Genomic DNA, 22911 nt, shown 5'->3' on the forward strand with positions numbered 1-22911 from the left:
CAACACATCAAGTCTTGAGGTGGTGAGCTACAACCACTGAAAACCCCCTTGGGTACCGCTCCTGTTAGCCAAGAACAGGAATCTGAGGCTACAGTGGGCATAAGCTCATTGAAACTGGACAGAAGATTGGCAAAATTTTGGCTTTGTCTTGCTGAAGCATGCTGGTGGTAGGATCAGAATTTGAATGAATGAATCCTTGGACCAAACCTGCCTCGTGTCAGCAGATCAGGCTGCTGGTGGTGGTGTAATGGTGTGGGGAATGTTTTCTTGGCACATGCTTTCTTGGCTGCGTAATACAGCAATACATCAAACAAATGAGCATTGTTTGAATGCCACAACCAATCTGAGCCTTGTAGAACGATGTCACAAAGCACATGTCATCTCAAACTGGTTCTATGAACATGACAGTGAGTTTGGTGTACTTCAATATCCTCCCAAGTCACCAGCTGACAAATCTGCAGCAACTAAGTCAGGGGTTCGCAAACCTTTTGAGCAAATAAACCCAAATGGCCATTATGAAGTTTCTGTGACCCCAAGCCTTGACCACCCTACATTTATTTTAAATTCCAGATTTACATTTTAGGACTATTGTAACATTTGAACATTTTTTGTTGGAAACATATGATATAGGGAACTAAAAATGAAAGGAATATTCATTGCACTGGCATATAGCACCAGAAGTGAAGTTTCAAAAAGTCACTTCTAACATGCCCCTTCTGGTGGCACCTTTCTCTAGAATAATTAAAAACAAAAACAGTACCTCTGGAAGCGTAGAATACTGTGTGATGCAATCTCAAAGGAATGACTCCAACACCTTGTTGAATCAATATACAGTATATATGATTCCACAAGATGTTGGAAACATTCCTTCCAATTTTTTTGTTATTTTTGTTAGCAGAAGGAATCCCAAAACTGCCAGTATATGCGACTCTATAATTATAAGTATAATTCAGCGATTCTTGTAGATTTTAGTGGAGTTATTTGTCAGTGGCCACCTTTGTGATTTATACTGATATGGGATCAGGGTACCATTACTCATATGTTTTCATTTTTCAAAATTAACATGACATATGTTAGACACGACGTGACACATCCTCCAATGCACTGTAAAACAAAGATTAAACATCACATCTAGCCTTATAAATGTTATAAATATTTGTAATGGCCCCACTACCTTCCTGACCCTTCTGTTTTGCACTGGATCATGGAATATTCTACCTATTGGGTCATAGCTACAGTATGATGCGAGCTCTCATAGTTCAGCCAGGCAGGTCATATTATCTCCAAATATCCATTGACTGGATTTTCTCCAATCAGGTAAAGATAATCAAATGGGATTAGTGTAAGTTGACTCTAACTTTTCCAGTCTATCTTTCCTGGCATAAATACTAGGCATTGCAATACACATAACCAAAACCCAAATTACCCATAGGGATCATGTTATTAATTATAACATGATTGTGACAAAATGGAAAGGCTTAAGCTTACACCATGGATTGGAGTGGTCTTGCAGCTTGCAGCTTTTCTAGCTTAGTGAATGAAGTTGCACTTGGATTTGACACTGGATAAGCCCCTCAGTGTCCAAAGAAAACCTGCAGGGATTGAGGATTGAGAGTGATTTCTCACGAATATAGTCAACCGGCCATGACTATAGCAATTCCCTATACGCAGCATATGGACTGAGTTCCAAAAACTCTCACTACAAGATGAGCTGTGTACAGGGATCGGGGTTTGGTTTTGGCACAACTGCCATGATTGTGCAACACTATTTTTCCTTCCCCAACATTACCCCGTGCTGGGAAGAAATTGCCTTCAGTTCCATCACATTCTTCATTGGTGTTGCAACAGCTGAAATTTCTATCACAAAGCCAATGTGACCCAATACAATGAAGCTCATTTCCATCATCGTCTTTTATTCTCCACTGTAATTTATTTTGCTCTATTGCCCGCAAGCTCACACCATTCGGTTGCTGAGAGACAGACAGTTTTCTGTAATTGACAGGCAGATGATGTTATGCTTCTTATGACTTTGCAAATACAGAGGACATGTGAAAGCCTAGTTGTGAACTAAATCGGACTATCAATCTCTTTAACGTTTATTTTTGTCTAAATGTCTTCCTAAATGACTTCCTAAAATACTTTTTAATCGAAGGTGAGATTCATTCACAATCTTTAGCAGGGCAGAAAGAATTTAGCAAATTTAGCCTATTTCATACAGTTTTACAATATGAAATAGACAATAATGGGTCTTCTTTGGGTCTTCTTTCCAGTTTCTTGCAACACTAAATACTTCTGGGTGAGGGCAAGGATTATAAATGTGTCACGAGGAAGACCTTTGGATTGTTACAGCCTGTTTTAGTTCACTGGAACCTTCAACGTGAATAATTCAGTTGCTCTTTCTCAGATGTTTCTTGCCAACAAGTGTGCAAAAAAAGGAGGCACTCTGTGTTTGTAGGAGATAGATCACTGGACCCCTAATGCGTGTAGAAAGCTGTTAATGCTCTTTCCCCAAATGGCATTGAGGGAGAAAATTACCCCCGGAAATCACAGGGTGCCCTCATTTCATCCTTATCACTCTTACATTCCGTTTTTTTTTCTTCAAAAATGTCCTCCTCCAATCCACACTCTTCCCCTTCCACTTTAAGCTGTGGGAGAATGAGCCGCTTGACAGCTCCTGAGTGCCGTGATTGAGGAGCGAGAGCACAGAGTGCACAGCTCATCTTCTGCCTGTGACACCATTATCGTCAATAGCAGCTGCAGTAGTGAGGGCTTTTAGGCTCAGAAGCTTTGCATGCTCCCATTATCACTTTCTAACCAGCACAAACAGAAGGGACAGACAGGTAGGCAGTAATGAAAAGAGAGATAGGGAGAGAGAGCTTTGATAGTAGGAAGGTGGGCAGTTGGGAGAAATGGAGAAAAAGACAGAAGGGAGAGGAAGGAGGGGGCGTGAAGGGAGGGATTGAACCCTTTTCCCATCAGCTTGTGAGGGGAAGGCTGTTAGAGAGTGTGGGCTGGGTTAAACGGCACTTAAAAGGCGCCGACTGTGAGCGTTCCAAGCCTGAATAACGGACGGACAGGCAGGGGGAAGGGGGAAGAGTAAGAGATAGAGAGGGGGGGGAGAGAGATAGAAAAAGAGAACCACTGGTAAGGACCATCCAGAGGTGTGCACACCTAGACACACATCTGCAGAAGGCTGCACATAGCAACCAGGTTTATTTTTAGCTTGAACTCTTACTTGGAGTTTTTCAGCACTTTTTCCACTCCATTGTGGAACCCACAATGCACTGGGCCGTATTGCTGCTGTCCCTAGCCGGAGTCGGGGTGGCTCTGAAACCTGAGTGGCAGCCTGGGAAGTATGAGTCCACAGAGGCTGGTGCCGCTCAGTTTGTGAGTGATTACAACTCGACTGCTGAGCAAGTGTTCTACTACAGTACAGAGGCAAGCTGGGCATACAACACCAACCTGACGGAGCAGAATTCCCAGCAACAGGTATGAATCACGGTGCATGTCAGATGTTCTGTCATTGCGGTTGTTGTTATAATCTCTAAGTTATGTGTCGCATGTGTCTGGCTTTAAAGAATTGCACATGTCCTCATATTAAGAGTTGCACAAGCTTATATTATAAGATACAGACATGACTGCTGCTTTATGAAAGACTTTTGCAGGAACGCCACCACTATAGCCATAGCCCTCCAGATGGTAAGGTTCCAGCCTGTCTTCCAAAACCATCTTCTTGTAATTGCTGGCCATAAAATGACACATATTTATGGTTCCTTGTGTTATTTTTATCACAACACATTCAAAGGACCTACGATTAGCTTAACCAGAACCTGGAAAATCAGAGCAAGCTAAATGTCGGCTGTAGGTTGTCATTTATTCTAGTAAACAAAATGAAAATGAGAAACAGCTTCTCAATATGTAATGCTATCAGTGTAGGATGGAATGAAAAGTCAGTCATTTGTATAACTAGTAAGGCAATTGCTTGCTCTAACTGTTGCTACTGTCCAAAATCACAGTGACGAAATGAAACTATACAGTTCTAGACGCTGGGAGAAAGTGATATAGATGAGGGATACTGTATAGAGCACAGAAAAAGTAAAGATGTGCTGGTCATTAGGAGATTGATGCTGAGGCAGAGGCTTAGCATTCCTACTCTGCTAAAGGAGCACACACACACACACACACACACACACACAATCCCACCAGGCATCTCCTCGCAAAATCTCTCACTTTCCACACAGCTGTCCCAACACTGTTTAACACTGTTAGCTGGGCATGCGGGCAGCGGCCCAACCCCGTTACGCCCAACAGGTGTGACCGCGCTCTGACCTCAGCCCGTCATCGTAGAGCTCGTCAGGACACTCCCGAGAGCTGAAATTTAAAGAACCAAAGCAAAGAGAGGCATGCGGTGCACTGAGCCTAACCTGGGGCTCGCCTGGTGTGATGTCTATTGTTCTGGACAGATCAAATGAGGTGATCAAAGCGCCTCTGTCCTGAGCAGAGGTGTGGGACTGAATTCGCACTGATGAAACACGGCCATGTAGAAGCAACAAAGCCCAGGGCCTGCATACCACAGCAATGAACACAGAAGTTCAATTCTACCCATCTTGTAGTGTGACTTCTTTGCAGTAAGAACGGCAGATTAATGGTAGGCATGATAATACTAGAGAGTTGGACAAATCATATATACATTGGCTAACCCACTGGGCTAGTAAAAACTCCAGTGTGCTGCCCAGACACATGTTTTGGTTGCTTAGAAACCTAACTGACTTGGATAAAATGTAGTAAAATGTAGTAAAATGTAGTAGTATCGTAACTACAACAACTACAACAACTACTAATAGTCATTAGTTATTAATGCAGATTAATGTAGCAACATCAGCAAGTCATTGGCCAAACGTCAGCTATGACATGGTTTTCTCTTTTCACATCACACGTAAAAAAAAAAAAAATACACACACACACACACACACATATATATATATATATATGTATATATATATATATATATATATATATATATATATATATATATATATATATATATATATATATATATACTATATATACTACTTGAGTTTAGTTATTTTCTCTTTACTTGTTTAACCACAAGCAGGCAGTGGGATTTGAAATGAGTAACTCACGTTATAGTTACTGCATCAAGGTAAAGCTGTATTAAGTTTAAACATAGCTATAGTACATACCAAATAAAAAAATTTGGTTGAATAAGGTGTGTTTTTTTTTTGTGGATGTTGAACCTACTTCTCATTTGGGCAACTATGATTTAAAAAAATAGCCTGGATACATAATCTGCTAGTGACTCATCCACCTCTGTACTAGTATACACTATAAACATACACAGTATTTACTTTTTTTGTTCTACTGAGTAGGACATCTTATATGTTCTGATCCAGCAGAAGCAGATAAGACAGGACAATTAACTGAAGACACAAATTACAACCAAATAAACCCCTGTGAATATACACTTCCAACAAAATAATCATGCATAAACATGGACGCAAAGATTGTAAGGCAGACAGACCATAATTTCATCTGTGTAAGTGAGTGGGGTCAACCAGTGGACTAGATCGAAGAGCAGTGCCTTCTGGACTCAGTCAAGATGATTTTTAATTAGTCTTTAAAAAATGTTCAAGAAGAGAGACACCACCCTTTAAAGTGCTGATTCTCTGAAACAATAGAGTGGAAACCGGCACAAGCTGAAATATCGCCTCCTGACCCATCGGATATCGGCTGTCAGTACTGTAATAGAAGAAGTATTTGTCTAACATTGCAACCGTCTCGGGCAAACGTGAAATTAGACAATGATAAAAAAAAATGTAAATGTGAGAAGGAAGTATATCTATTGTTCATAATAACAGACATAACAAGGCCTTTTAGTGTAGATTGAACTTCATTAGTGAAACAGGCTGAACAAATTTCCCTTCTCTTCCGTTTCTGTAGTTGTTTTGAGACTCTGCCCTAAAAACAGACCCCATTTTTTTTTTTTTTTGCATACCAGAGTGGTCAAGGTCGTGGAAGTGATGAAAGAAGAAAATGTGCCCATGCTTATCATTCTCAGAAGTTTAGGTCAAAGGAAATACGTGGAGTGAACCTCTGACAGTCCTGTTGATGAACTTGGGTGTGAGTGTGGAAATGTGATCTCCAGAACAAGACAAAGCGAGGCCAAAGTTAATGTTTATGGACTATCATTTTCTTTCCTCTTGTTAATCAGTGGTGAAGACAATAGAGATAAATCAAGCTTGGGTTGAAAGGGTAGTCTTCAAAGATACACAGTCTTGTCTGGTCAATGATGGTGACACAGGAGTGACTTATGAGTGGTGCTGCTGCCTCAGCGGAGGATAAAGCTTCTTTAGTTAACGTAACAGAAGAGGGAGTCACGGGCGCTCGGTGCCACACAAGTTACAGCAGGATGGAACAAATCTGTGTTTGCTATTAACTTCCTAACTGTCCAATTATATATCCTTTAAATATTTGTTTCTGATGCTTTTATAGAGCCGTTTTGTGTATTTAGTGTAGGTGAAACATAAGTGCATCACTAGAAAACTTTATCTTTGAACATAGACGCTTAGCAATAACAATATTCCTGGCACGGCAATGCTTCTGTTAAATATTGAACTTCCATTATCTTAGTTCTCCATCATTTATAAGTCACATGCTATTCGCATTTAGCTTATGTAATACGATAGAAATGTCAGAGTGTTCATCGCTTTCAATGAAAGAATGTAAATATCGTGGGTGGTTAGCTACTTTAGGTTGAATTACACTGACAGAGTGTATTCAGTTCTTAACTTACACAGATATGTAGTGAATCTGACGCATAGCTGACCAATTCAAATCAAACACAAGCACTCGATTAAAAAGGTTTAAAAACCACTCACAAGACACAAGACAGCTAAAATGTCAGCTATTAATCATAGTCATTTTGTTGAAGTTCCTATGTCATCCAGTGCAGTTCAGAGGAGGATGGGTTCCCTGGGTGACACAATAGGAATTGATACTACTTTACCTTTTCTCAGTACAGGTTCATTAGCAGCTTAAACAGGAAATGCTGTAAACCTGTTCTCTAATGTTCTTATCCGATGTTTTGCACAGGTGCTGGCAAATCTGGAGGAGCAAAGTTTCACAGAAGCATGGGGAAAGCTGGCTAAGGAAACTTTCCCTGATGCACTTCTGAATACCTTTAGTGATCCAAAACTGAAGACTCTCATCAAAAAGATTGATGTCCTGGGACCCGCCAACCTCCCTACCGCAGAGCGAGAGAGGGTTAGTCTGCATGCTGTTCCCCAAACTAGAGATAAACATTGGTCTGAATAACATCACACAAGTGTATAAATTGCATTCTGCCTAAACATGATGCTGCATCTGTATATCACAGTCTTGTAGTTTGAGATCTCTAATCTTGGCTTTAAAGTCAGTACTCAGTACTTTTTTACTGCACTGCCTTCCAGTTCCAAACAAAGTAATTAAAATTTTTTTTTTTAGTACAATTTCATTCTGAGTCAGATGGACAGCATCTATTCCACTGCAAAGGTGTGTCCCAAACCAGGGGAGTGCTGGTCTTTGGAGCCTGGTGAGTAAATATTTACTGCCTTTAAGCTACCACATTTTATTTATGTAATGGGCAGTATCCCATTTTGGTTATTTGGCATTATCTCTCTGAGATGCAAATGAGGAATGAGAGTTAAGTGGTGTATAAAACTACACACACACACACACACACACACACAAGGAAGAGGCAGAATGCTTGAATCGTTCACAGCATTTTCATGGAATAGCAAAAAAACAGCACAAACCAACATTTCCTCTGTTAAGGGGCGCAGTGCTAAATTTAGCATGGACACTGATGATTAGTCATAAATTTACAACAGGCGATCTGTTTCATTAAAGTATCATAATATGCAGATGATATCATAATACTTTTGCCTATTTGTATTTGCAATTTCTTTCCTTTCAATTAAATAGATCATTGAACAAAGCACGTTTCTTATTTTCTTCTGTGAAAGCGTTAATGCTCATTAAACAAAGCATGTTTCTTCTTTTCTTCTCATGAAAGCGTTAATGCTCATATATTATATATATATAATATTTTTTTTCGCAATTTCTAATAGCATGGAACTTGTTTTCTTTCACATTTTTTAAAGTAATGCTGCTTTATGTATATTTCTAGAGTTGACAAAGATTTTGGCCACATCCCGGAGCTACAAGGAGCTACTATATGCCTGGGAAGGCTGGCACAACAGCTCTGGAGTACCACTCAAACCCCTTTACCCTGAATTTGTTGAGCTCAGCAACAATGCCTCCATTATGGATGGTGAGCATGTCATTTTATATACAGAGAGAGCATGTAGGAAATTGAATGGGGGACAGAAAATAGAGAGGAATGTCAGAAGAACCAGGATGAGATGAGATGTTTGTGTCCTCTCCAGGTTTTGCAGACACTGGTGCTTATTGGCGTTCCTGGTACGAGTCTCCAACCTTCGAGGAGGACCTGGAAAACCTGTTCAAGCAGCTGCAGCCTCTCTATCTGAACCTGCATGCCTTTGTCCGTCGCAAGCTGTATAACTACTATGGCCCCAAGTACATCAATCTCAAAGGCCCCATCCCTGCCCATCTGCTTGGTCAGTTCCTACAATGTACTAGAGTTTGCTCCTTACAGAATGAAAGAAAGATACTGACATTGCTTGTATGTGTTGGTTTCTGTAGGAAACATGTGGGCACAGAGCTGGAACAACATCTATGACTTGATGATCCCTTTCCCTAACAAGCCCAATGTGGATGTGACTAACACCATGGTTGCCCAAGTAAGTTAACAGTGGACATTAATCTTCCAGGGGACACCAATCCTCCATCCAGGACATCAAATGATTAGCCAGATCAAGCAAGTTAGATTAGAATTTTGACCAAGCCTGGTAGGAAAGCCAAAATCCTGGAGAAGGGTTGGTATACACAAAGCGCACTCAGATTACTGGAGAATGAAGAAAGGATAATGATAAATGAATTTCATTTTCACAGGGCTACAATGCCACCCATATGTTTCGGGTGGCTGAAGAGTTCTTCACCTCTCTTGGTCTGAAAGAGATGCCTCCCAAGTTCTGGGAGAAGTCCATGCTGGAGAAGCCCAGTGGTGACCAAGAGGTAGTCTGCCATGCCTCTGCGTGGGACTTTTATAACCGGGAGGACTTTAGGTGAGCAGGATGTGATAACACTGAAATACATGTATAATTTGCCTCATTTCACAGGGAAAAAAACAACCAACGTATTTTCACAGGAGCTACAAATGTTTGTTTAAGTAATTCCTGGATAAATTATACTTCATTAGTGTGGTGCCTAATGAATGGCTCTTTCTCCATGACAGGATTAAGCAGTGTACCACAGTGACTATGGAGCAGCTCTTTACTGTGCACCATGAGATGGGTCATGTAGAGTATTACCTGCAATACAAAGACCAGCCGGTCAGCTTCAGACGAGGAGCCAACCCTGGCTTCCATGAGGCCATTGGAGACGTGCTGTCTCTTTCTGTATCCACACCTAAACACCTGCACACTATTGGCCTGCTTGACACACTAACTGATGACGCTGGTAATTACAAGGCCTTAATAAATAATCAGTGGAACTCAGACATTAATTTGTTTAAAAGGATTGGTTTGACCAATGACTGCTTTGGTATATTTCAGAAACTGACATAAATTACCTGTTAAAGATGGCATTGGAGAAGATAGCCTTCCTTCCTTTTGGATACCTCATTGATCAGTGGCGCTGGGGTGTGTTCAGTGGACGTACACCACCTGAGTGGTACAATTCAGAGTGGTGGTACCTCAGGTATGTTCCTGTGGTCTGCAAATCATGATGTACTTTTATCTGATGTACTTTAGAAAAGAGCCCAGAGACAGTATCTACAGTAGATCGTATAAAAGTATATTCACAACAGGACGCATGTTATCATCATTCTTATTTCTGTACTTCACAGAACAAAATACCAAGGTATCTGTCCACCAGTAAGACGGACAGAGGAGCATTTTGACCCTGGGGCAAAATATCATATTCCAGGAAATACTCCATATATCAGGTGAGATTATAATCTAGCGCTGCTGCAGTGAGGGTTTCACTCATATTTGCATTTTTGATACAAATTTATATCGAAATGAAAACATGTTGTTTGAAACCACTCTTAAGAGATTTATTCTCCGCACTGTCTAGTTAGCCTACCATGGCCTCAGAGCTGCCCTGCATGAATGGCAGAGTAATGAGAATATTTCCCTATTCCCCAACAACAAGCTATTTATTATATTAATTATAGCTATTTATCCAATTAGCTCACTACTATCAATCTCAGATTTGCATTCAGCACCATTGGAAGTGAGTAAACTCACAATGGACTCCTCTCCCCACACTGCTCCACACGGCCCAATGCACTTACTACTGTACTTAGTGCGTAGTATGTAGTTTGGTATACAGCCTTGTATGTTTATTGACTTGCTTTCTGATAAATCCATGAGGTTTACAAGGGTAAACTGTCCACAAGCAGCTCTTAATAGTGTTTTTTTTTTCTGCCAGAGAGGGTGAAATTCCTAAATTTTAAATCCACCAACTGTAACATCTCAGTGCCTCACAATATAAAACCAAACCAGTGTTTTTGTCTACTGCATCTTGCAGAGCTAATCTGTTCATGGCTGTTACAGGATACCTAGCCAGCTGAATCTACAGTCTTACTTGGTGTCTTTTAGGTACTTTGCGAGCTTCATCCTGCAGTTCCAGTTTCATCAGAAGCTTTGCCAGGAAGCTGGACACACTGGACCGCTGCATAAGTGTGACATCTATAGATCACCCAAGGCCGGGGCTGTTTTAGAGTACGTACTAATCCAGAATTCCTGCTTGAATATCTCAGGAAAGAGTAATGTTATTATTTTTTTTACTTTGACTTTTTACAATTCCTGCAGTACAGTATTTGATACATTGGAATTAAAGGAAGTTTTTTGTTGGAAGACAAAGATGTCTTGGTTTAGGACTTACTGTGAGGATGGCTTGTGTTAGCTGAGTGTTTTCTTTGCCTCTGCCTAAAAGGAAAGTCATGCAGTCCGGTTCCTCGAAGCCCTGGACTGAGGTGCTGCAAGAGACTTTGGGCACAAACAAAATGGACGCCGGTGCCCTAATGGAGTACTTTCAGCCCATCACCACCTGGCTAGAGGAACAGAACAAGCAGTCGGGTGAAACACTCGGCTGGCCTGACTTTGATTGGATGCCTCCTGTTCCACAAGGTTACCCAGAAGACATCGGTAAGGACTAAGTGCAACTATTAGGGGTGTAATGGTACACAAAATGAAAACTCGGTACAATTCAGTGGTGTCTCAATACAATCCATTTTCAATACAGCAAAAATGAATAGGTTTTCGTTTTCAGTTGATTAAAACATTCAGTGTTATAAGAGTAAAATAACTGACACTTAATAATGACAATGATGCATTCAGACTCTTAGCAGAATATAACGAAAAAAAAAAAAAAGCTTTAAAATGCATTAAAATGGAACAAAATTAAACATTAGCTCAGGATTGCAAGGATTCTCACAGCAACAGAGATATCTTAACAAGTAACAATATCTTGAATATAATCATATTTTTTCTTGTATTTATAGCATTATGAGATTACAATAAACCAAATATAGGACTATTAAACCTAATTCTAGCTTTTTAAAACATTTATTTATTTATTTATTTATTTATTTATTTACATATTTCATGCTTGAAATAGTCTTGTTTTTTTTGGAAGCATTCATTTATAAAAAGAAAGTGTAATTATCTTCCAGTTAAATCTTGGAATGTGTAAAATCACCTAAAACAGGCTGAATAATATTTAATTTTTTATATATTAATTATATTTTATTATATATTTTTGTTATATAAATAGTATTTATTATTATTATTATTATTATTATTATTATTATAAGAAATATTAGGTAAAATTGGTCATTGTCAAGACATTTTCACTTGCTATGTTACCAAGTTATCAAAATATCCACCCCAAAAAGATCTCAAGCTAGCCCAGAAAGTTAGGGAATGGTAAAAGGAAGACACATTCTTCTTCTTCTTCTTCTATTTATTTATTTATTTATTTTACACTCTTTGCTCCTTCAATCTTTCCACTCACAATCTTGTTTCAAAACTCCCCCAATGTGGTGTAAAAACCGTGAACCTGGCAATCCTGGCTCAGGGTTGTGTCTGACCTGTCTGACAGGTACACGCTGTAGCTCGAAATTTGTTTTCGATATCCTGTTTCCTCTTTCAAACCGAGTGGCTTCATATCTGCAGCTATGAACTTCCCAATAATTGCACTGATCTCTTTAACCTGGATTGAATCAGCCAAGAAAGGCTGTCTTAAAGCAGCAGAGTGTGTGTGTTATTTCTGTGTGTTATTTGTGTGTGTGTTGTTTGTGTGTGTGTGTATGTGTCTTTGTTTACATCATGGTAACATATGGTAGCATGCTATAGCATATAATCTCATGAAACCTGTGTGCTTGGGAGAAGGTTGTATTAAAGAGAAAGCTACTTTATCAGAGGAGGCAGTGTGGGTTGAAGTTTAAATGTTTATTACACCTCACATAATATAAGTGATATTTTATGACACACAGCCTACTTTATTATGCAGTCGATATACAGCCGTATCGAATCAAGAGCCTCGTATCGAACGATACAATACACCATATCGCTACACCACTAGTGTCTTCTGTAGGTAGATCTGCTCTCAAACTGTGGAAATGAAAAGGTTTTTATGTTTCATTTATGCTGATTAACTAAGCGTTTATGCTTCTTTCTTTTATTCTTTTATTCTGTGTAGCTTACATGTGCTTGTTATTGTATTTCAGACATAGAGGAATGTTTTGTGCAATCAGCGTAAGTGCTGGTTCTACTTTTAATTACTTTAATTCCTCAAACTAGAGGAAGAAGAAGAAGCCTTACCAGATAAGATGCCCTTTAGTTGGGCATCTGGACACTTCTTATCCTCAGGAATGTGGGGAGAGGAAGCTTTGTTGAGACAGAAAAACAACTATTATGGGATAGAATAATTTACAGACACATAACACTGTAATAAGATGTGGTAGTAAAATGCTATGTAGACAATACAACAACTGCATGCAAATGTACTAACTGACGTACAGTACAGTATATTTTGTATTTTCCTGTTGTAAGCTTGAAGCACTCTGAGGTAAACGAGGTGTAGATGTTTTAAAGGTGCAATAGTCAACTTTTTTATTCCTTACTTGTACAAATAACCTGGAGAATATATAGAATGTGATAAAAAAAATAATGCATTAAGCCGTGGCCTTAGCAAAAGTGTATAAATTCGCTGAGAAAACCTGTTTGGAAAACTGATTTCCGGTCCGGAATGCTGGTTTATATTTGGATACACTTCCTGTCGGCCATTTTGTAGACACTTTGCTCTACAGGTCACCGTAGATCCTGGAGGCGGAGCTTCATGAACATGGGAGGGAATCATTTGAATGTTGAACCTACCTAACTGTTAGAGACCTAATCTTGAAAAAAAAAAACAAAAAAACACTAATCTTACGTAATGCACCTTTAAGCTTAATAAAGATATTTGCTTGAGGAACCTGATTAGTGAAATGTTTTGCTGATTTAATTCATTTCCACCACAACACCCTAAAAAGGTGGCACTAGAATGTAATGTAAGTTCACATTATGCCATGTTCTTCATTCCCAGCTGACAAAATAACTGATGAGGCACAGGCAAAACTCTTCCTGGCTGAATACAACTCCACAGCCGAGGAAGTCTGGAACGCTTACACGGAGGCTTCGTGGGCCTACAACACTGACATCAATGAAAAAAACAAGCAGATTATGGTGAGACCGGAGTTCCTTTTGGAATACAGAGCTTCAGTATCTAGTTCATGTTTTTACACATAAATATATATATATTTTTTGTACTAATCAGCTGCAGAAAAACCTGGACATGGCCAATCACACAAAGACCTACGGATTGGAGGCCCGCAAGTATGACACTACTGATTTCCAGGACGCCTCAGTGAAGAGGATCCTAAAAAAACTCAGCGATCTGGAGAGGGCTGCGCTCCCTGATGATCAACTGAGAGAGGTACAAGCCAGGAGAAAAAAAAAAAAAGCCAAGAGATAGACAGCGAGCTTTTCCTAAATGGCCAGAATGAAACTATAACACTATGTGTACCTATAGTAGGGGTGGGTGATATGACAAAAATATCATGTCATGTTTCTCAAAGGCATTTCTATGATTCATGACATGTATCACAATATTGCTCACAAACTGCCAGTGATACAGTTGTGTACATTAGAAAACTGTTTGATGATTTAAATAATGCCTGCGAAAATGAATTTGGTTTTATTTTTTATATGAAAAACAAATAGCATTTTCAAATTTAGAAAATAAATAAATGAATAAATATTTAATGCTGAAAAGAAGGGAAAAAATTAACAAAAATTGTAAAATTAACATTTTACAATTTAAAATATTAAGTACAAAATTTTAATGTCACGCCAGCTGCTTCCATTCTGTAATTATTAAAAAATATAATTAAAAAATCACAATACACCTGATGTTTAAGAAAAAACTAATTGTGAAGTAATTTATTAAAATATTGATATCATAATATTACACAGCCCAACTCTAGTATATGAGATGTGACACGTTACTGAGAAACGCTAAAGCGGTTTTGAAAAGATAATTCTCTGAGCTTTGTTAAAGAACCAATTAATCTAATAATAAGTGACAGTTAGTGTTCGTTAGTTCCATTTAGTGGGACCTATCCCAATGTTCTCCTCTTTCTCTTTTTATAGTACAATGACTTGTTGGCCTCCATGGAGACCACATACAGTGTAGCTAAAGTCTGTGAAGATCATGGTACCTGTCTTCCTCTTGATCCAGGTGAGTTTGTTTGCATTTCATAATGGCTCTACATCATTTATGAGTGAAAACTTTGGGTCTCATTTATCAAGCTGGATACGAACGGATTTAGCCGTAAATCTTTCATATGAGCATTTACACAAGAAATTTGGTATTCATGAAAATCCTATAAATTCAGAAAAACGTTCGTATCCTACTCGTGTTCATGAGTGTGTGAAAATTTACGCATAAGAAGACTAACTAATATAAATCTCAACTTGATCGTCTTCAAATCGGATGACTTGCATGGATTACTGCACTTTTATTAATGGATTATATGGTCGAGTTGCTTATTTTTTATTACATTTACAGCATTTCACTGATGCACTTATTCAGAGTGACTTATAGATGTGCTTTGGAGACTCTATCAAAAACTCATGCCTCATGGATCATCGAGAATATTTTATGAAAGCCATTCATTTTATATTATTGGCCTTAATTAAAGAAGATAAAAAATAAAGAAGACAAGCCACAACAAACCTATAAATTAAGACAAATAAAACTAATTATTCAAGTATAACAAACGATGACAGAAGATTTAACACTGCATGCTGTGTTTATGAGGGAAAGGATATTTAAAGAACAGTATCATTTTTTTGGAGGATGAACGCTGGCTTTTCAGTTCCATTTGCCATGGCATCTTCTTTTAACGCTGTGCAGCAGTTCTGGCACATCAGATGCTTAAAACATTAAAAATAGCACTTTCCCTGTGTGATGCGCTTGGTGATCAGGATCGCCTGGGTACACTGTAGATCTTTTTTTTTCTCTTCCATTTTCATGTCACATAATTTTCTTTTCACCTCACTGAATTCACTTAATTAATCTAATTCACCTTTTCTGTAATTTGTCTTTACTTTTTTGAGCTTTTCATTAAATGAAAAGCTCATTTTCATTTCATCCCCCCCCCCCCCCCCCCCAAACACACACACACACAAATTCAATTCAATTCAATTCAACTCAATTCAACTCAATTCAGTCTTATGGCATTATTCAAAATGGGCTGTGGTATGTCAGTCTGACAGTTGACTTTTTTTTTTCCAGACCTTAATAAGATCATGGCTGAGTCCAGGGACTACGACAGGCTGCTGTTTGCCTGGCAAGGCTGGCGAAATGCTTCAGGAAGAGAACTGCGCCAAAGCTACAAGAGATATGTAGAGCTTGCCAACTTAGCTGCCAGGAGTAACGGTAAATGCCTCAAAATGAAGGCTGCCTTTGTGAGAAAGAGGCCCACAGTAAAGCACACTGCTATGGATAGTAAATGATCAGAAATGTGGTCCACTCTCTATTAAAGCAAAACGGTTAATTTTATGGGAAATTAAAGCGTCTAAACTAGTACATGACTTACTCTTTCCTCGACAGGTCATGCTGACAATGGCGCTTTCTGGCGCTCTTTGTATGAAACACCCACCTTCGAGCAGGATCTGGAGGCATTATGGACAGAGCTACAGCCGCTCTATCTCAACCTCCACGCGTATGTCCGGAGAGCACTCTTCAAAAAGTATGGAAAGGAGCGCATCAACCTTAAAGGGCCCATCCCTGCACATTTACTAGGTACGAGTAAAACTAAAACTCTATCAGATCTCCATCACAACATTAGTGACACCAGAGAACTGTGAGAACTTCTGTAAAGAGCTGAAAATCCATGTGAATTGATTTGCAAGGCTTTTTTTTTTCATATTCTAGCATTATTGGAAAAAAACATGGGCTATAATTTAAAAGAATCTCTAAGCTCTAAACCCTCTGGCAATAAATGCTGTAATTACTTAGATGAGACCGATCATATAAAAAGATTTGCTTTTGGCTGAGCTCTGTGATCTCGTTTTGAAGAGATCCACCATATTTTGGCTTGAAGCTGTGCCTGAATATGTATTCCATATTTTCTATGAATGCACATTAATATTCAGCTGCTGTTTGCGGCAACTCCAAAAGAGTCGGCAGGATTTAATGTGCTTTCAAACCCGTCAAGCGTGACAGTGAGTGTGAGTTTTGTGTATGTGTGTGTCTGTGTGTGTGTGTGTGTGTGTGTGTGTGTGTGTAAGTGAGTGAGTACACAGCTATGTGCATTTGTGAGTTTGTGTGCAAGCAATCACACACACACACACACACACACACACACAGTGCCTCCACATGGCTGAGTGGCATTGAAATTCAAAACCCAGCTGCGCACCTCGGCTCCAGCGCTCCACAGACAGACGCTGACCAATGAACCCGATCCAACAGCTTCTCTTTTTTTCTTGCACTCTTCTCAGGAAACATGTGGGCACAGACCTGGTCGGGAATCATGGACTTGGTGAACCCATACCCCGATGCCACTCAGGTGGATGTCACACAATCCATGATAGACAAGGTACTCAAGCTTTTTCTTGACTTCTATTCAATCTTCTATATTAGAGATTTTATTGAGCTTATTTTAACCAAGAGAGGAAAAAAGATGAAATGTAAAAACTAAAGTTGAAACAAAAAAGCGATTTGAGCTCCCAGGATAGGCTAAAGATAAAGCTGTTACTGAAGATGAACAAATGAATAAATGTACATTTGTTTTGCTAAGAAATGGTGGTCTGTTGGACAACACATTAATCAACATTAAAAATAAAATGAGGGTTAAATCTCTGAGACTCTGAGACCTGATTAGCTCCACATGCACTCAGTGGCAGCTTTGTTTGGATTTTCTCAGGGCTGGGACGCTCTGAGAATGTTCCAGGAGTCCGATAACTTCTTCAAATCAGTGGGTCTGGAGCCTATGCCTTGGGAATTCTGGAACAAGTCAATGCTGACGAAGCCTGCAGACCGTGAAGTGGTGTGTCATGCCTCAGCCTGGGACTTCTACAACCGCAAAGACTTCAGGTATGCCTCGAGGAACGGAATGGAGGAACATACAGGAGTTACATGTACACAGTTTGCTAGCTAAATTACTTTATTGAAATGTGTTGAATGTCTTGATGCTTGTCTGATTTTCCAGGATTAAGCAATGCACAGTGGTGAACATGGACGACCTGATTACAGTACATCATGAAATGGGCCATGTGCAGTATTTCCTCCAGTATAAGGATCAGCCCATCTCGTTCCGTGACGGCGCCAACCCCGGATTCCACGAGGCCATTGGAGATGTGCTGGCGCTGTCAGTGTCCACACCCAAACACCTTCACACCATCGGCCTGCTTGATAAGGTCGAGGACAACCCAGGTAAACTTTGAAAAGCTTTTGTTGACTTTTTGAGGACATAATATCATGTAGGGCTAAAGCTTGACATGGCAAAGAACCTGTGTCTTAAATTAATTTTCCTCCATGGACTGGAATTGAAGGTGGTTAGAGTCAAGAGGTTTCCAAGACATTAAGGTTATGGACTGCTAATCCATTGTTTACAGCACATATGAATTTTACTTGTGTATTGTTTCTAGGGTTAGGGTTAGGGTTAGCCTAACATTGGTCCGCATATTTGATTTGGCACAGTTTTTATGCCAGACGCTCTTCCTGATGCAGCCCTCCCCAATTTCATCTGGGCTTGGGACCGGCACTGGGAGTGCACCGTTCGTGTGCAACCCCAGTGGCCGGGAATCCGGCCCAGGCCGTGGCGGTGAGAGCGCCATGGCCTAACCACTAGTCCACCAGGGACCCACACCTGTACACCTTCTCATTCATACACTAATCCAGGCTAACAGAAACTGGATAGTTCAAGACAGTTGAAGAAACAACTGCACCTGGTCTTGTTTCTAATCTTCAACTGTCCGGTTTCGATGATACCGTGCCCAGTGTAGGCTCAGATTCCTGTTCTTGGCTGACAGGTTGATGTGGTCTTCTGTTGTTTTAGCCTATGTTGTAGCCGTCTCAAGGTTTGATGAGTTCTGAGATGCTTTTCTGCTCATCACGGTTGTAAAGGGTGTTTATTTGAGTAACCATAGCCTTTCTGTCAGCTCAAACCAGTCTGGCCATTTTCCTCTAACCTCTCTCATCAGTAAGACATTTCCTTTTTTGTTTGTTTGTTTCTTTGCACCATTTTGTGTAACTCTAGAGACTGTTGTGTATAACTCCCAGGAGTTCAGCAGTCTCTGAAATACTCGAAGGTTCCTACAACCATGCCACAATGAAAGTCACAATAAGATCACATTATTCCCCATTAAGAAGTTTGAAATGAAAATTACCTGAAGCTCCTGACCTGTATCTGATCCCAATTTTTATGCTTTGTGCTACTGCCACATGATTGGCTGATTTGATAATTGCATGAATGAGCAGGTGTAAAGGTGGTCGTAATAGTGGTTGGTGCAAGTTTATACAGTTTAAAGTTTGATATACAAGCCATGGTAAAATGTAACCCCTCTAGACAGCTGGCCATGATGCCTAAGCCAAGGACCAGCCCTGTGTTCTAATATAAAAATGTAATATTTACTTATCGAAATATGCCATCACGATGAAATATATTCACACACTCAAACATCATGTTCAGTTGCCTTTACAACACACCTGCCCTGCAGCAAGAGCGGTGTGTTGTGGGGTAAAATGCACTGACGTGCAGGAATGAAATCAAATCTGGTGTTAATCTGTGCACAGAGAGCACCATAAACTTCCTGATGAGCATCGCCCTGGATAAAATCGCCTTCCTGCCGTTCGGCTACCTGATGGACCAGTGGAGGTGGAAGGTGTTCGATGGCAGGATATCGAGTGACGAGTACAACAAGGAGTGGTGGAATCTCAGGTGAGACTGGCAAGTGCTATTAGACTATTAGGGACATGGTGTACTGTACACTGAGCAATATACTGTTATTTGCTAGTGTCACATGCCAGCTATAATTTTACAATCTCTCCTCTCAGGCTGAAGTACCAGGGCTTGTGCCCACCTGTAACCCGCACAGAGGAAGACTTTGACCCAGGTGCCAAGTTCCACATCCCAGCCAACGTGCCCTACGTCAGGTACACGCTGATAACGGTTTCATGATTAACCATCTTCATCTGTTTATTACTTAGCAATGGATGTGCCATTGGCCCTCGCATGTCCTTTGATTTTACATTGATATGACAGGGCAATTTATGATGCATAATACATCTTATCTTCATCACTGGTTTTAGCAAAATAATCTCTATTTATGTGATAACATGGTCACATAAAATCCCTTGTTACATAAGTAAGGAATAAAACATTTGTGATAAGAAAATAATCAAAAATTGAGGTAACAATCCTCTTATACTACAGCAGTTTGCCAACATTAACAATTGAGTGTATTTATTACAGAACATCATACTTAAATTTTTTTTTTTTTATCTATTTGTAGTTAAATCTTTACCAGCCTCTTTTTTTTCCTCTCTCTTGAAGGTAATAAGACAAAAAAGAAGGTCAGACTGTCATGTTACTAAGAAACCACAGAGTGCAAAGTCCTCTGTCCTGAGGACTGTCCTATGTCAGAGACAGCCTTACCTCTGGCTTTTACAAAGTGCTAATACTGGAGACTCCTTCCAAAAGTGTTCAATAAATCATCATAGAAATCTTCACCATATCTGTGATTACACATTTTTTAAAAATCCATTGTGGAGAGTCCATCATACGAGTCCCTTTATAAGTTGTTACTATAGAAACGATAATGTATTAGAATGAGTACCTTGACCTAATTATAAACTGTCAGAGCTGCTGTTATAGAAGATCAGTCAACATCATCTGACCAATCAGATACGAGAATTCAACTGCGCTGTGGGATATTCATTACGTGAATTGTAAAATAAAGGTGCTAAAATCATTTTAGCACTTTTATTTCACACTGCTATGACATGGCACATCATTTCTCTAGTATGATTATGATTTTTTTCATATTCATTCATCACCTAAAGTCTCAACTGAATTGAATTTCATGTTGAAATTCATGAGTTGATGAGTTTCATGTTGGAAAAATCATTTTCAGCATTGCTGCAATTTAAAAAGAAATAAAAGAGGTCGTAATTCATGTTACAGCTACAGAATTTCTATTTATTTTGTTCTGTCATTTCAAATTATTTGTGAAAAATGTAAATGTTTATGCACCAACTGTTCTGTGAAAACTATTTTTTTTCTCTGGCAGGTACTTTATCAGCTTTGTGATCCAGTTCCAGTTCCATAAAGCTCTGTGTCAAGCCGCGGGTCACACTGGACCTCTCCACAACTGTGACATCTATAAGTCCCATGAGGCAGGAAAGCTCCTCGGGTCAGTCAACCACTAATTTTTACTTACTAGTTATGACGGAAGCTGGTGTCCACTAATTATAAATAAAAGACATGAAATTTCGACAGTTTGGTATCTTGTAAATGATGTTTTATTTTAGATTTGTCCATGTACAGTATACATCATCAACACGTAGTGGACTCTCACAAACATGTGGCAGATAACAAGCTTCATACAACTGTACTATTGTAATTGTAAAACAATGTGTATGTGTATGTGTGTGTGTGTGTATGTGTGTGTGTGTGTATATATATATATATATTTGTATATATATATATACATACATATATATATATAGAGAGAGAGCAGATTTGTAACCCTTCTCTTTATACTCTTTCTTTTTAGTGATGTGATGAAGCTGGGCTTCAGTAAGCCCTGGCCCGAGGCGATGGCCATGATCACCGGCCAGCCCGTAATGTCCGTACAGCCTCTGATGGAGTACTTCAGTCCCCTCATCACCTGGCTAGAGCAGGAGAACAAGAAGAACGGTGACGTCCTCGGCTGGCCCGACTACAGCTGGTTGCCAACCACGAGTACGTGTGAAAGCTGAATTTGCTAAATCCTTCTGCATGTGCGGGTCAAAATCAACCTTTGGGGGAAAAATAAATTATACTAAAACTGGAACAACTCTCAGAAATGTGATTATGTGATTGCATCTACGTTTTGAATCGTATAAAAATCATTATTAAAAATCAAATTCTTTTACAGAGATTATTTTCAGCTCACTTTGGTGTGAAATAAAAGAGTTAAAATGATTGGTGTTTGTAAATCTTGATCAAAAAAGGTGATTTTATTTTATATATCCCTTTATCTTTTTTATTCAAAACTACTACTACACACACACACACACACACACCTGCCATCAACACAACTTCTTACCATCAAGGAAATGCCCAATGCATGCGGAAAGCTATTGATAGTCCATTTCTATCAATATTGAAATATAATTTACATATTAAATATACATGGCTTTTAGTTCAAATTAATTACTGTAAACTTGTAAAATCAGAGGATATGATTGGGATCAGTGGGACATTCTTGAACATGAGCATTAAACTGGTCCACTTCATGCCTCACCTGTGTCCTGTGTCCTGTATCAGCTGCAGTTGTGGAAGAGCACACAGCTACTGTGGATTTCTTAGGCTTGAGTGTGGATGAAGCTTCAGCTGTAGCTGGACAGTGGGTCCTCCTTGTGCTGGGGATCGTTCTCCTGGTCTCCACAGCCTTCTTGGCCTACAAATACCGGAAATCCAGGCGCCTAAACAACAAGTCCATCTCTCAAATGGAGCTCAAATAGGAATCCAAATGTAGACTAAACATCCTGTGTGGCTGTATTTTATTTCCCTGCAAACAAAACCCAAAAATCCTTATATATTTATTAATCATTTTTTTGGTCAAATTAGTTTGACTATGCAAAAAAAAGTCTAAGTGTTGTAATTTATTTGTACAAAAAAATATTAAATGTTGGGTGGGTTTTCAATTTTGTTTGTAAAGGCCAAACTGTGTATGCATTTTTAGATTAATTTTATTGGTAAATACATTTATAATAAATATTATATATTCCGATTTTTTTGTCTTGTTATCTCTGTGGTAAAATGGCTTTCTGAAATTATGTTCAGCCAGTTTACAATAATCTGTGAAGCTTGACTCATTCATTCATTCATTCATTCATCTGTCATTCATTTCAATAAGCGCTTTATCCTGGTCAGGGTCGTGGTGGATCCGAAGCTAAGGCTGGGAACACTGGGCATGAGGCTGGATTACACCTTGGATGGGATTCCAG

General features: G+C 39.3%; 1 protein-coding gene across 1 annotated transcript; it reads left to right on the plus strand.

The window, feature by feature from the left end:
* Positions 1–3079: 3079 nt before the first annotated feature.
* On the plus strand, positions 3080–22694 carry ace (angiotensin I converting enzyme (peptidyl-dipeptidase A) 1). The gene is made up of 25 exons (XM_026915208.3): positions 3080–3489; positions 7114–7284; positions 7504–7591; positions 8189–8332; positions 8448–8639; positions 8725–8822; positions 9034–9206; positions 9377–9600; positions 9696–9840; positions 9989–10087; positions 10746–10868; positions 11083–11294; positions 13735–13874; positions 13966–14124; positions 14841–14928; positions 15988–16131; positions 16306–16497; positions 17196–17293; positions 17621–17790; positions 17906–18129; positions 19492–19636; positions 19753–19851; positions 20988–21110; positions 21474–21661; positions 22229–22694. The coding sequence occupies exons 1-25, from the start codon at positions 3280–3282 to the stop codon at positions 22423–22425; spliced, it is 3846 nt and encodes a 1281-aa protein (XP_026771009.1). The 5' UTR covers positions 3080–3279; the 3' UTR covers positions 22426–22694.
* Positions 22695–22911: the final 217 nt, after the last annotated feature.

This window comes from Pangasianodon hypophthalmus, chromosome 12 (genome assembly GCF_027358585.1).
Source record: "Pangasianodon hypophthalmus isolate fPanHyp1 chromosome 12, fPanHyp1.pri, whole genome shotgun sequence".
NCBI lineage: Eukaryota > Metazoa > Chordata > Actinopteri > Siluriformes > Pangasiidae > Pangasianodon > Pangasianodon hypophthalmus.